Source organism: Serinus canaria, chromosome 5, assembly GCF_022539315.1.
Source record: "Serinus canaria isolate serCan28SL12 chromosome 5, serCan2020, whole genome shotgun sequence".
In the NCBI taxonomy this organism is placed as follows: domain Eukaryota; kingdom Metazoa; phylum Chordata; class Aves; order Passeriformes; family Fringillidae; genus Serinus; species Serinus canaria.
Window position 1 is genome coordinate 25837405 of NC_066319.1, and position 14437 is coordinate 25851841.

The 14437-nt window shown below is 39.1% G+C and overlaps 2 protein-coding genes across 13 annotated transcripts in view; one reads left to right on the top strand and one right to left on the bottom strand.

The window, feature by feature from the left end:
- The window catches only part of LOC103826981 (cytosolic phospholipase A2 epsilon-like), a 37919-nt gene extending 24864 nt beyond the window's left edge, over positions 1-13055 (bottom strand). Inside the window, exons 1-5 of one of the 12 annotated variants that reach the window (XM_050975230.1) lie at positions 12913-13037; positions 9966-10087; positions 7482-7582; positions 7066-7149; positions 2582-2654 (exon numbers count right to left, since the gene is read on the bottom strand). In XM_050975230.1, the coding sequence (XP_050831187.1) occupies positions 2582-2654; positions 7066-7149; positions 7482-7582; positions 9966-9981 (274 nt within the window). In that variant the 5' untranslated portion in view covers positions 9982-10087; positions 12913-13037. Of the gene's footprint in view, positions 1-2581; positions 2658-7065; positions 7153-7481; positions 7634-9965; positions 10088-12912 lie in introns of those variants that run through there. The other 11 variants (XM_030240610.2, XM_050975229.1, XM_030240609.2 and 8 more) reach the window with 11 other exon arrangements.
- Positions 1-14437, top strand: part of MAPKBP1 (mitogen-activated protein kinase binding protein 1) — a 529170-nt gene that overhangs the window by 324217 nt on the left and 190516 nt on the right. The window lies entirely within an intron of this gene.

The window sequence follows — 14437 nt, forward strand, 5'->3', positions numbered from 1 at the left end:
AGCACAGGCTGGAGAGGAACATCACTCATATAGAGGAGACTGCAAAAAGGGTGGGACAGCAGGGCTATGAAAGGGGCCAATTGACCCATTCATGAGGAGTGAACTGTTTTCCTTTGGGTTTAATTTTTTATTTGTGTGCCAAAATCTATCAGCATGTGTGTCTGGCAGAGGTGTAACATCAGATTTCAGGATATGCTTGGATTTCAGCCCAAGCTGGTGAAACACACTTCCCATGGATCTTGACGTGCATATTTAAAAAATAACCAGCCAAAATTAAGTTGGGTGCATGTGTTTGTGGGGAATATCAGTGGATAATATACAGAAGTGGTATTCCATGAAGCCAGGATTTGGCAAGTAAGTCAAGAAAAATGTAGAAACTCTATGACCAAATGGCCTGGTGTGACTGCACTTGCAACAAACAGAGAGAAAATAATGGAATGGAGCACTGCACATGCTGAAAAAGATGGGAAGCCAGCATTCAGGTAGAAAAAGCAAGTCAGAAGTGGCTGCACTTGATTGAAAAGGTGGCTTGCTCCTGGATTTGATATAGGGAAACTGAAAATCTAGGAAAGTCTGAAATATGTCATTACAAAAATTGTCAGTCTTCTACAGATATCCCACAGTCAGATAGCATCTGTATCAGATGCTTCTGATAAGTTTTCCAGGGGAAAGATCATGTTGCTGAGAAAAGGCTAGCTAAATATAATTTTATTATTCTCATTAGCACATAGTAGCATGTCTAGTTATTTTAGTTTTCTGACACTTCAAATGCATTCAAATGTTAAAATAAAAATGCTAAGCTAAAAGAACATCAATAGCATTGCAAAATCAAACACTTGAAAACTACAATGTATCTTTTTTGAATTGTACTTAAATTTTTCAATTCCAGAGTATCCCACTATTTTTCCTGTGAGATTTCAACTTTGAAAGCAGAGATAGGTTGCTGCTTAGTCAACAAAAACCTATCTGATGTTTATCTTCCTTGTTCAACAGCATCCTGGTCTATAGTGCTTCATTCTATGGCATCCTTAAGAAACAGGCTCAAACAGGCTTGCAGAGTAGCTGGGGAATTACTGACAGAAAGAAAAGACAATTTCCTTCACAACTGGTCCCCAAGCCTTATTTACTGGTAATTAACAAAAGAATCTGAAAATACTTTCCACTCTTTCTAGGCCTGACCTAACCTCTTAAATTAAAATCTCTCTACAATAGTAGGAGTTTCAAAATGAGCACATCTCCTAAATAGTTAGAGAGAAACAAAAGGAGAAGATACTCGGTTTTGTAGACAGGGCATCAGAGGCACAGAATGTTTTGATGTATAAATGTACCTAAACTTCTTATGCAACAAGTCTATGAACAGAACTAAAAACGGAGCCCACATGTCTTGAGCTCTACTCCAGGGTGTACATTTTGGTGATAATAGGAATTTTCAAAATGTCTACAACTCACTAAGTGAGACTTCTCAGAAATCTCCCTGCCATCAGGATGGAGGACAAGGTCACAGCTGTCACACTGTTTTCTGAGAATGCAGCATCATTTTACTTTGTGCAATCTCTTTGCATAAGCAGCTGAATCATGGTTCTTATCTGGTTCAATTTTCATTCTGGATCAAAGGTGATACTAAGAGAAATTAAATCAACAGTTCAAAGGAATGAAGGTGAGGCCTTGCACATACATGCAGTGTTTCATAGCTCTCAAAAGGAATAGAAATTAATTTGACCTTTTCTGCTATACTATAATATTCCTTCTATTTTCTGCAGCCCAATATTACAGACAATGTGAACAGACCACTTCTCTCCACTTGACTGGAAAATTGACAAGGCTGACATGGACATCCATGGTCTTGAAACAACAAAGTGAGTGAAATACGAAGGAATGGTAAGAAATTTTATCTGCAGGATTTTATGGCTTCAGCAAACTTCATCATGATCTCCCAAAAAGGAAAGAAAATGCAAAATAAGAGGCGGAAGAACAGTATGGTAAAGGGATGTGCAAAACCATGTAATCGTCCTGATGTACCAAGATCAGCCCATTCTGATGAGACACACGTAGTAATGGCAGGAGAAAATTCTCAGAGAAAAATCTCTGGGAATGTGAACCACCAGGCAAGGGCTGCCCAAGTATCACACATTTTCAGAACATTTAGCATGCACCAAGTACCACAGTCCCCAAAAGATTTCTGTTAGACATTTTTCACTGGGGGGCAAGAGTCAGCTGATGTCATGATGCTCAGGACAACCAAAGAATCAAGAGGGACTGGTGTGTAAGTATGTCAGCTCAATGTCCTATGCCTTTGTCATGGAAATGTTACATAAACATCTGCACTTTTAAACTGGTGTTAAGATATTTTCAAGCCCCTGAAACAGCCAACTTGTCAGATAAATAATGTGGAAAAAACCCCAATAACCAAATAAACCTCTGATATTGCAAATAGTTATTATGTGGAATAAATTGCCTTCAACTGTGATTTCTTAGCCACTCTAACTTCAGTGTTTTGGATTTGTGCAATATCTAGCAGAAACAGGGGCTGATACAGTAATTTGAGAATGGTGTAACATCAATAAAAAAATCTGGTACTTACAGAAATCTGCCTGATGAGCATTTTTCAACTTTATGATTCTTACAGTAAGCAAGGAGTAAGGTGCTGTTTCTTCCTGCTGAAAAAAAAAAACAAACAGTAAAGTAGATGTATCTTAATGTTTTGAATACCTGTGTTGACTGTAATGCAACCAAACACTGAAAAGAACCAAGGTTCTGCTAAAGTTGTCTCTTCGAGTTGGCAAAATCACAGCAAAAACTTAATAGGCAGCAAGATGCACTTTCTTCACAAACTTCATTGACCCCTAAGGCCTGCAGCTATCTAGCACAAAGAGAAGGTGAGGAAAGAGAGGATGAGCAGGAAACTTAAGATGGTGTAAATAAGCTGAAAATGTTCATTTAGCCAGTAACATTAAATTCTACACATGACCATCAGCAGTCAATATGAAGACAAAATTCAGTGAATCCGGAAATCAGAGTTGTTTCAAATTTGGTTTATTGGCCAGCAGCCTGTGTTGTGCTGTAGGCAGAATCAAGGCCTACACAAAAAATTCTTCTTTTAATGCCGTGCTTGGATAATTGGAGAGAAGGGGGAGAGGGTTGTCTTTTTAAGTTTTCTTGTTTGTTTTTGAAACAATCATTTTCATGAGAGAGGAGTGACTAAGGATGAGTGTTAGAACCTCAGGGAATGTCTCAGGGCTCCACAACACTCGGCTTTGGACAAACACTCCTAGTTTGCTGTGTGGCAACAGAGGTTTTCCTTACCAAGGCTGGTTATCTGATTGATGGACATGGAATAGTTTTGACTACAGTCCTTAATTTCAAAGAAGGCTATCTCCAATTCCTTGTTGAAGGTGCCAGGCCAGACCATCTGGGTCTGTAAAAGTTGTGACAATCACATATGCTTGAAAGATTTGACATCTTCAGAGAACATACTCATCCTGTCCCCTTAGCAGCAGCTAGAGCAAGCAGGGTATCAGCAAAAAGGAGGAGAAAACAGACAATGCTTACTGTGCCTGGAGCACAGGGGGAAACATTGAGTGTCTGACTGTGGGAACTGTTGGGGAATACTTACCAAAACAGCTCAAGTTTATAGAAAGGAAAGAGTTGAATTATGATTATACTAAAGAGACTGAATGCAAAGGGTAAGTCAGCACTGGGGATGGCTCCCTCTCTCACTGTTTAGGAACAGAAGAGAAGAAAAGAAGGAATTTCAGATTGTATTAAGTTCTGCAGGTGATGTATGATTGCAGTAGTAAGAGGTCCTGTTTGGTAGGAGTAACATAAAATGACTGCAGTGGATGTCTGAGGATGAGGCTTTGCAGGGAAAGAAAATCCAAACAGCCCTGTTTATGTATTTCTATTTATTGCTTCTGCTACGTGAAGAGCCCTAATCTGCATACAAATATGGTATCAGCAGATCCTGAATTGGGTATCTCCAACAAAAGGGGAAGGCATAAATAGTATATCTATAAATAATATGTATTTGAAAAGTCACCTTGAGTTGGGCTATGAATAATTAGGAATTTTTTTTTTTCATTAATGCTTTTCTGAGCAAAGCATTAATGAAAAAAAAAATTATAGCATTAAAATGAGGCAGATTTAGGAACAGGGAAGTGTTAGTTTGCAGTTCTAGTAGCAAGTATCTGTATAAGTTATAAAATGGCCTAACTTATTACGATGCCACTTGTGTATTTGCAAGAAGATATTCAGACAAATAATACTGAAGGCACAGCATATAGTGAGTGAAGAAATAGGTGGTCACTGACATTCAGAAAGATCTCAAGGAGTTCAGATAATGGCAGAAGACAAATAGATCAGTTATTCTTAGTACAGTCACAAAATGCAACATCATCAACAAGAAGGGGTGGCCAAAGAAAGAAGCTGTTATGAAAGCTAAACGCCAAAATTTGGAAAAGACAGTCTGAAGTGAAATAGAGCAGAGCTGGTTGAAGATGATGAAATTACTAGGAGATATTTTCTGAGAGACTTCAATTAAAATAACAGGGAGTAACTCTTGAGTGAAATAAGAGAAAGCACATACAAATGTGTGACAAAAGTCAAAGACTGATAAAAAGGTCAAAGTACAAGAAATCAGTGAGACAAGACAGAACATCAGCTGAAGTGTGTAGAGCTTTGGACCGTGGGGAATCCATCATGATAAAATTTAGCTTAACCTCTCACATAATTTCCATCTCTATAAGAATAAAAGACATGAAGGTCATCAAAGGAAATTGCACCAAAATGCAGTAATTTCCAGGCTATGAAGTTGTCCAAAAAAATGGCAAGATTGATGTTTTTATAAAACACTGGGTAATTGAAAGGCATGTTAAATGGAAGCCAGTGCCTAATATAACCATCAGGCTTCCTCATGAGCTCAAGCTTATGACCAGGAATCATATCAGAATGCCTTCAGTGAGCTGACTGGTTAAATTCTAACCCCTTTTGCTGTGAGGTACAGAAGCAGCACATCAAAACAAGTGGGCTAAGTGCCAAAAAAAAATGGCACTTATCTTCATCAGGCTACAAAGAATAAAATATCTTGGCTTCTGGGTGGGTGTATTCCAAAACTGAAAAATAAATTACTCATTGTTGCACAAAGTCATATGTAAGGCACAGGATATTTTATATGGCTGTGTTTTAAACGGGGAGGTAAGATCTCAGCACAGATCACAGGCTGAGATCTCAGAGATATCAGAGCACAGGCTGAGCCAGATCCACACAATTGTGAATTGTTGTTACATTTTTCTGAAAATTTAGCAGTGGAACATATTTGACTTTGCACTATAGGTAGGGAACAGCTAAATTCCATGCACAGCCCCAGGTATGTTTTACTAAACCAAATCCAGTAATTATTCAGTTTATCACACAGCTATGCAAAGCCCTCTCAAACTGAAACAAGTACTTAGGCAAATGTTTGAGCTTTTGCATTAAGGAAAGTTTATACCTGTTTACTTCTCCTGGAAGTCAAGGTCTGCTACAAGTATGTTATCCTTTCTAATAGCTCTCTACTAATGATTATCTGTGTAAGCTATGACTTACAAAAATTGAGGCAATTACCAAAAGCTACCCAGGAAACTCAGTATCTGTAAGAGGCAGAAATTGGCCAGTTTAGACAAGTCTGTGCCTTTAGTGCCAGTTTTCTGGCACTAAAGATTTATTACAGAGGAGAGAAGACATTCAAAACCAGGAGGTAAATAAAGGAGTGTCTGAGAATGTCTTTGTTGTTAAATGCCTGCGTACAGCAAACAACTTTCAGAACTTCATTTGGCAGGAAGAAATTAAGGCAAGAATAATGAATTGAAGCTGTGGAAAGGGTCCCATATCCCCCTGTACACTGGAGATTATGGCCACAGGATCTTTTTTATTTTAATTACTTCAGGCATGTTCTAAATCATATGCTGGATTCTAACAATCTTTATGCAAATGTAACTACGTTAGCGGTGAAGAGGGGTTGGTTGCTTTTAGCCTTGGATATTCCAAACCAAAACAGAACTTCAGTGTGAATACATTAAATCATTACAAAACTGCCAAGGAGATTGGGTCATCATTTTCCCTCAACAGCTGCTTTTCCTGCTTTAGTACATTCTGTTGCTGAGCTTTAGCATACACACACACACACAGAGCAAATTAGGAAAACCTGAATGCCATGTCAGTTTTGGGTATGCTACTTTGCCCTTTACAGCAAGTTTCACTCCCCACTGGTAGTTTGTGCCTTTTGTACACTAATATCTACCTGTAGGAGCTGCCAGCATGCTGTTAACAAGAGATCAGTTTGATCAATCAGTTTGATAAGGTTGTGACATACACAGGCAAAACAATGTTTGTAGTTTTCTGTTCATTTGGTAGTCTGGTCACAGGAAAAAAACCCAATCAAATATATATGAGCTATAGATGCTTGAATCACACACCATTTAAAATGTCAGCAAAAGTAAGTTTTCTTTTCATTTGTAGCCCCTGTGTTTTACTTTGAAGCAGCTTAGCACAATGCCAGCAGCAAAAATCATTGCTGATAGAGCTGCTGCATGTTTGATGCAACTCTGTCTCTGCCAGAGGCCCTGCAGACATGTCCAGAGCTGTTCTTTCGTTGTGAGGAAGTGCTGAGGGATCAAAGTGGGCATTTCTTCTGAAAACTGGCAATAATGACCAAACCCCAAAAGTTCACCAACAACCATGTTCTGAATTTCTGACTGTGCCAACGTTCTCCATTCATTCTGGGTAAAGCTTCATGAAGTCAAGAGGTAGCATTAGAAGAACATCAAAGTCAGTCTCATTTTAACAGCAAGTCAGTAACTTTTTCACTAAGAGGTTTCCCTAAGGACTAAAACCATGTAAATAACACATTCTATGTTATTATTACTATGCAGATGTTGCATCTAAAGAAAAATTTCTTTCATTAAACATTCCTATTTCTACATGACCACATGAATTTTTAATAACCAAATCTGAGGGGGAGGAAAGATCCTACCCTTCTCAAAAAAGTGTTAGTTTAGTCCCCTATATTTTTAGTTTGTAGAAATATGGTACCTTAGCATCATCACTTGGGGCTACATCGTGCGTCATACATTTTCTTTCTTCATTTTCCAAGGGGCTTGATTTTCTGCTTGAATGCTGCTGAGGGAAGAAGAACAGGGGATGAAAAAGAGAGTAAAGGTTTTTGTTTTTTTTTTTTTTACTTATTTCAATTCCCCACTGTAGCATTCCAATGTGGAACAGGCAATTTGTACCTCCTCATTGTACAATAAAAGGAATGTACCAGTTCTGTGCTATATGGAAAATTCTGACTACAGGTCCTGGTAACTGCAAATGTCCAAGAAAGGATAATCTTGTTTTCTTGGAAGTTTATGTCCTGTAGATAACAGGGGACTCAACCTGTTGTAGTTCAGGCAAATCTGAACCAAAACTCCAAGACTCCTGCCAGGGTTGTTCTATTTTCCACTTACCTGAGATAAGGCAGAGGCTGATGCCATGGAGATCGCTGCTACATTAAAAGCAGCTGCTGTGAATGGCACCTTAGTACAGGGCTCCGCAGTGCCAGTGCCTCCTGAAACAAATTTACAATCTTGACAAAGTCTCAGAAGTTGCTGAACAGGTGTTTTATTGCACTGAGTCAGAGCTCCACCCCTCCACAATTTCTGAAACAGGGAATTTTCCCACCCACATTATTTGTCCAAAGAGCAGCTGCTGTCAGGTGTGAGCTTCCATATCTGCAGGTCTTGTGGCGGAGCAGAGCATGCTGAGGGACCAAATTGCTCCCACCTGGGGCTCAAGGAAATGCAGTAGCAGCTGTAACCTGGCTGATGATATGATAGGGATCATCCATGTGAGATAGCCTTACAGTGATATTCTTAAAGTGAGGATAGCAATAGCCTAATAAACACATCAGCATATTTTCTCCAGGCAAACACCTGAATTCCATACATGATTACATCCATAATAAAAAATAAATTTAAAAACAACTATGGAGATGATCATTAGAATGAAGACATTTACATAGGAACATAATAAGAATTCTTTTGAAGGAACATTTTTCTCTGAAAAGTGCTGTTGATTCATGATCTTGTGCATCATGATTTCTGTGTACACACTCAATTTTCTTGTAGTGTTCCATCTCAAATAAATAAAAGAAGGTATGATAAGCAATATTTCTCTGCTCCCTAAACCACATTGTGTCATTTTTCCATTTGAAATGTCTTTCATATTTCTGGGCTTCACATTTAATACAGCATGCACCTTAACCAATTTAAATGAGATTCAAGAATTTCACCTTGAAAAATCATTAAATACTTCCACAAACTACAGTATCAATTTCTGATGCAGAAGAGCTCCAGATTTCTTACCAACTGTATTGAAATTGTTATGTGGTTGGACACGATAAGCAGATTATTGGAATTTAATGGACTGATCCAACAATCTTTTGTTGGAATTTTTTTAATCTGAGGATCTGCATGTGCTTCAGCAGCACACCTCTAGGAAGCTCTGTGATTAAATTTTCTAAGACATTATGCAAGCATTATTAGGCACACATATATTTGCATTGAAAGTCCTCCTGAATGATTAAAATTAGTGCTTATGAAAGAACTTGAGATTAATAGGATGACGAAGCATCCTGCTTCCTCTTAGAGATGGGCATACGTGTGAAATCACTGCCACTCTGACTGTGGGTATGAGTTTTTTACCAGGACCTTGACTAACAGAAACTAGAGACAAACCCAATGACTTCTAGAAGTCTCATTGCATACTTTTCTTATGTGAACAGAGGAAACAATATGAAAAGTTGTTCTTACAAGAAGAACAAGTTAAGACAATCTGATCATCTTACATGGAGTATTTCATCCTTCCAAAAGTTTAATTTATTAGGTTTCATTTTATATCTGCATTAACTTTTTTGTTGTTGCTTTTTGAAATAAGCACATTAATTTTATCATGACATGAAAGTGCTAAGTTCACTTTTAACTTCCTTTCTCACCTTCATTGTATTGAAACTTTCAACTGAAGCCAGAATTAGATAATCTACAGCAACAGGTTAAGGAGAGTCACAAGTCTCTCCCATTCCTTGTCTGATGCTTTACTTAATATGAGCACCTACATTTCTGTAAAAAGAAGTATTAGAATAATTTTTTTTTTCCCTGTGAGAATGGGGACAAGAAACCGTTTAGACAAAAGTGATTGTACACACAAAAGCACACACATTTTCTATTTCTTCTGCTACAACCTACTTGTGCCCCGGCTGAAGTGCCTAGAAGAGTTTCAGCAGCACAACTGAGGAATGAGAGCATTTGTTACGGCTGCCAGATCGAGGTCATGCTTCTGAAATGTATGGAAGCTAACGGGTGTGAGGTTTTTGTGTGAGATCCTGTTTTCATTTACCTTGTCATATTGCACCTTTGCTTTCAAGACAAAAGGAAATGAATGAGGTGGGGGAAGAAGCCTTCAGCAGCCCTTAGGAAGCTGATTGAAAGTTGCTTGTTGCCTGGAAACCAACCTTTCTTTCCTGACTCAAGCCTGCCCTATATGAAATACTTGCTCTTTAAGCTCAAGTCAGAGGTGGCCAAAGGTACCTTCAACTCAAAGCTGGCACTGGTACTAAATTCCCTAAATTAGTTCAAAGTTCAAAATTCCTTTTTGCTATGAAGCATTTTTCCTTTTGAGGCAAACACATCCTTTTCACAAAGTGTGCACTCAGGATTTACTTGACTATGACTTGACTTGGCTAAGTCATCTGAAAGTTAAACTCGTAGTAGAAGCTGGTTGTGTTTTCTCTGTATTGAGTGGATGAAAAAAATGCATGGCAACTGCAAGTAGTGACTAAACACCACCACATTGGATTGTTCTGGAGAAGCCTTAATGTCCAGACCAGACCTGACACCTGACTTCTGATGTCTGAAGGTAGATTAGATTAATTAGATGAATTAGATGAATCTCACCCTGGGTAATCAGCATGTCCTCTTCAGTCACTTGTTTCCAAAGTTACTGATGCTGAGGGAACCTGACGTTGAGGAACCTGGTTTTGTTGTTAGCACTTGATTCACCCTGTTGCAATGAGAAGCTGCAAAACACCCTTGGGCAAAAGCTCTATTAGCATATAAATGAAAAATCCTCCTTGGTATCCATTTAAATAACAAAGAAGAAGTTTTGTGATTACCAAGGTGGCAGAGAATGCAAAATTGAAGGTGGCTAGTACCAGTACAAACTTCCAGCCATGCTCAGTTTAAGGACCACCAAAGGCCCCCGTGGTGGTGAAATAGACAGCCTGACTTGGGACTGCTGTCCATAAAGCACAGGCTGTGCAGCGGTGACTCACCTTCAGGTGCATTAAGGGATTAACATCAAGCTGGGTTTTCTGTGAAACCCCAGGCTGCAATCTGCAGAAGTTCAGCAGCAGCTTTATAGGCATCCGAGACAAGTTTGGGATAAATGGAAATGTCAGAGAGAACGACTGAACGGAGTGGGCTGCAGCAACTCTGAGGAAACGCACTCCTGACTTGGGTGGCAGAGCCCCAGTGGGCAAATGATACATTTTGTGCAGCTCAAGGAGCAGAGAAACTTTGCTGGGCCATCCCAAGATACCACACTTATGGCAATTTTGGGGTCTGTCTGCCAGCTGATGAACTAGTGGTGAGACACAGTTCACCCAAAGTTGCTCTGCCTTGGAACGATTTTCATTTAAGGTTTTTTTCTGCAATGATTTTTTTTTTCCCTAACTAGTCTGATGGTGTCTAAGACCAGAATAAACACATCCTAAAACTACAGCTGAGTTAGGAATTCAATATTAATGCTCAAAGAATTGGGTTGGATCAGATTAAATTATTAAAAGATTTATTAAAGTGGAAGCTAAGGACAAATAAAAGATCAGATAGATTTTGTGGTTTCTTTCCACTTTTGTCAATCATTCCTCATGATTGCTCTCTTCAGACTCTTTCCCATCCTTTACAGCTTCTCTGCAGCCTATAGACTCCTCATTATGTCTCATCCCTATACCATGGGCTTTTGATATTAGGTGCTTGAGCACATCTCCCTCTCAGATTTTTCAGATCACCTTTCTGAACACAGAAGAAAGGAAGCTTCACTGAAATCCCTCCTGGTTTATTCCTGATTACTATCTTTACTAGAAAGAGCCATGTTTTATTCAGAGATACAGGTAAATGGAGCTAATGTGCATTAGTATGATGCTTCAGGCATTGAAAGTATTATCACATCGTGGCTCATCTCAATAAAAGCAAAAATGTTCAAGTCCAAGTCAGAAATCAAGAGATCAAGAAATCAAGAGATCATAACAATCCCCACAAAAGCAATGCTAAAAGTCACTCAGAAGGATCAGGCTTTAATATGGCAGTGACTGTGAAACTCTGCCTGATCCACATAGCTGCTTCTGGTGACCCATATGGTCTTTATTTGAACAAGATAAATATATATGTCCTAATGAAAAAGGTATACATAAACATATTTATCTGTAATTCAAATATAGATTAATAGAATCTTTCAGGTTGGAAAAGACCTCTAAGACCATTGAGACCAACTGTTAATCTAACACCACTGAGTCTACCACTAAACCATGAAGGCATTAGGATAGAAAAAGTGAAACAGCTTGAGAAAATTTGGACCATAAGGTAAAATCAGCAAAAAAAAGGAGTGCTTCTATTCATTTAAAATATTAACTTGATTTTAAAAGGTCTCTGTATGCTCCTCCCCATGACAAATAGGGAGTTTAGATATTTCTTGTTACAAATATGCTAACTTTACTCAGACTCAGAAAAAATGTGTATTCAAAAAATATTTCAGAAACTCTCCAAGAAGTACCTAATGTCCTGAACAAATGCTGATAGTACCTCATATTTGCAGGGTTATGTGGTCTGTTTATTTTTTCACAGAATATAATCTCTCTTCTGATTTGACTCATAGAAGACCTGTGCATATGCAAAAATGCAATGCCGCAATACCTCTTTATTAGGTAGCTTATTTATAAATTTCTTAAATTAGTCTTTCTTTGTGAGGCACACCCTGCCTCAAGTATTGTAGTTCTTGCCAGCATCACTGCAGTATCCCATCGAACACTAAAAGATGTTGGGACTGCTAAAGCAACTTATCCAGAAATAACTGGCCTCTAAACCTCTTCAGCTGTAGTAGGTTAATGGTCTCTTGCTATCTTGGTAAAATCAGCAAGTGTTGGAGAGGTATACCTTTGAGTTTACTATCCTTGTCTAACATATGCGACCTCATAGGCTATCATCAGCTTTAAATTTCCAGTGTTCATTGCAGCTAGCTCCAAGGGATGAAGTACATTACAAAAAACTAGTTGATGCATAAATCTGTTAGTTACCAGAGTGCATTTCCTGACTACAGAGAGAAAAATGCCATTTCCCATGAGAACTGTTTGAGAGTCCCAGGCAAGATAAGGGAACCCCAATGCAGGTTACAGGTTCAGTCCTGGTTCTGGCAGTTCCTCCAAGCCTTCCCCATTGTTAAGCAGAGTCTCTTTTACCTCCTCAGTGTAAAAGTGGCCACAGCACCTTTCTGAGTGCACTGCCTTTCCAGCCAAGAGATGTATAGCCAGGGTACTTCAGCACAACTCAGGAGACTGCTTTTCTCAACACGGCAATGCCTCAGGATTTGATATCATGAAATTCCTAATTTTTCTGCCATTTTCCATATTACATAAGATAATAGAATGGTGCATTATGAGACCACAGCTCACATCTGATGCAGATGTCTCCAGTGTGAGAGCCCTGGTGGGAAAGCACAAGCTATGGGAAGAGGACATCCTTAAGGAAGGCATATCCAGAGGAGGAAAGGCTGCCAGCCACTGTGGGCATTTCCCACCCCATTTGCTGGCTGAAGAGGAAAAGGAAGCACAGGGTTAGGTGATGTACTCACTCCAGCTCATCTTGCAGTGCTGAAATTCCTTGTGTCCCTTCCTTGTATGAGAAAGGCCTGGCTGTTGCAGAAGCTCTCACATCCAGCATCTCCCGTGCGTGCTGTTCATTCATTGAGCAATCTGAACTGGTGCGCATGGCAGCCAATCTTGCCCCATATACAGCATGTTGTCACTGGGAAGATGGGATGATAGCCTTTCCAGGGCACCTGGCAGGTCATGTAAGCAGTGCTTAACAAACCCAGGCTCCGCTGGGAGCCAAAGCTGCCCTTTATTCCATCTGAGCTATCACCGTGCCTCATGCCAGCTGCCCATGGGATGGGGTCCCAGTGATGCTACAATACACGACTTCACATGGGCTTTAACAAAACAGTGCCATTTCTCAGACACTCCACGTGGCTTCACAGGTGCCTGTGGAGCCAAGTATGGGAGAATTTGGGACTGCTAAGCAAAAGAGTCTCACCATCATTCCACATGCTCCATCTGAATAAAAGACAAACCTGTGCAGGAATCTAGTGTGGCCACTTACTCACAAAAGGGCTGATCACAAAGATTAAACTATGTCGACAGCTCTGCATGGAACAACTTTAAAGAAACCATTGCAAAACATCTCAAGGAAGTGTTTCAGAAACGCGTAAGGAAAGAAACATTCTCCAGGAGATCGAGATAGGCAACTTTGTAAGTACATCCTATTACATGTGAAATTAGATCACCATTGCAACATTACACTGTGCTAAAACTCACAGACATCAAAGCCCAGCATGACTCCTAGGTCAGGTCAAGAAAACAGATTAAAGAAGAACAAATTCTTAGTGGCAAACGTTGCTGAATAGCCATTATAATAAATGTAAGGGAGCCACACATTACTAAAGCATGTGGAAACCTGTCTAAACAGCTCTTGCATTAACTCTCACATGTGTTTGATATTTTGACCCTATGTGATATAACAACTAAAACCTACTCAGTTAGATCACATTGCACAGATACAGCATGAAAGGAAAATGAATTATTTGCTGTGTTTCCAAGACAATAATAAGCTCATATGTTCAAATAAAAAGGAAATATTTATGAAGAGAAAGTGAAATGCTATCAAAGGTTTGGACCTATTACTTCATATAAAAAGCAAAATAATTACTAATTATGCAGCTAAATCAGGAATGATAATAAAACACTTGTATTCTGTGTTCAAAAAGATGGCACTTTACATGTTTCATCAATGAATAATGGAAATGATCACATAGTCAAACAACACATAATAAGCCAGAACAGAGATCATTCATACCAATTAGCTTCTAAAACATTGTCTAGAATCCTTGACTATCTACGCTTCAGCTATTTTAATTCTTGGTATACTGCAGAACTACAGAAAGAATGTGAATATTGTGCCAATTTAAAAAAGTAGCAAGGGGGATGTAGTAATGTGCCAGTGGTTTGTTTACCCTGGCTGCCATTGCCATAATGAACACCATATCTAACTAATGAAAAATCAATTATGGTACATTACCACTCTGGGCTCTCTTGCTATTC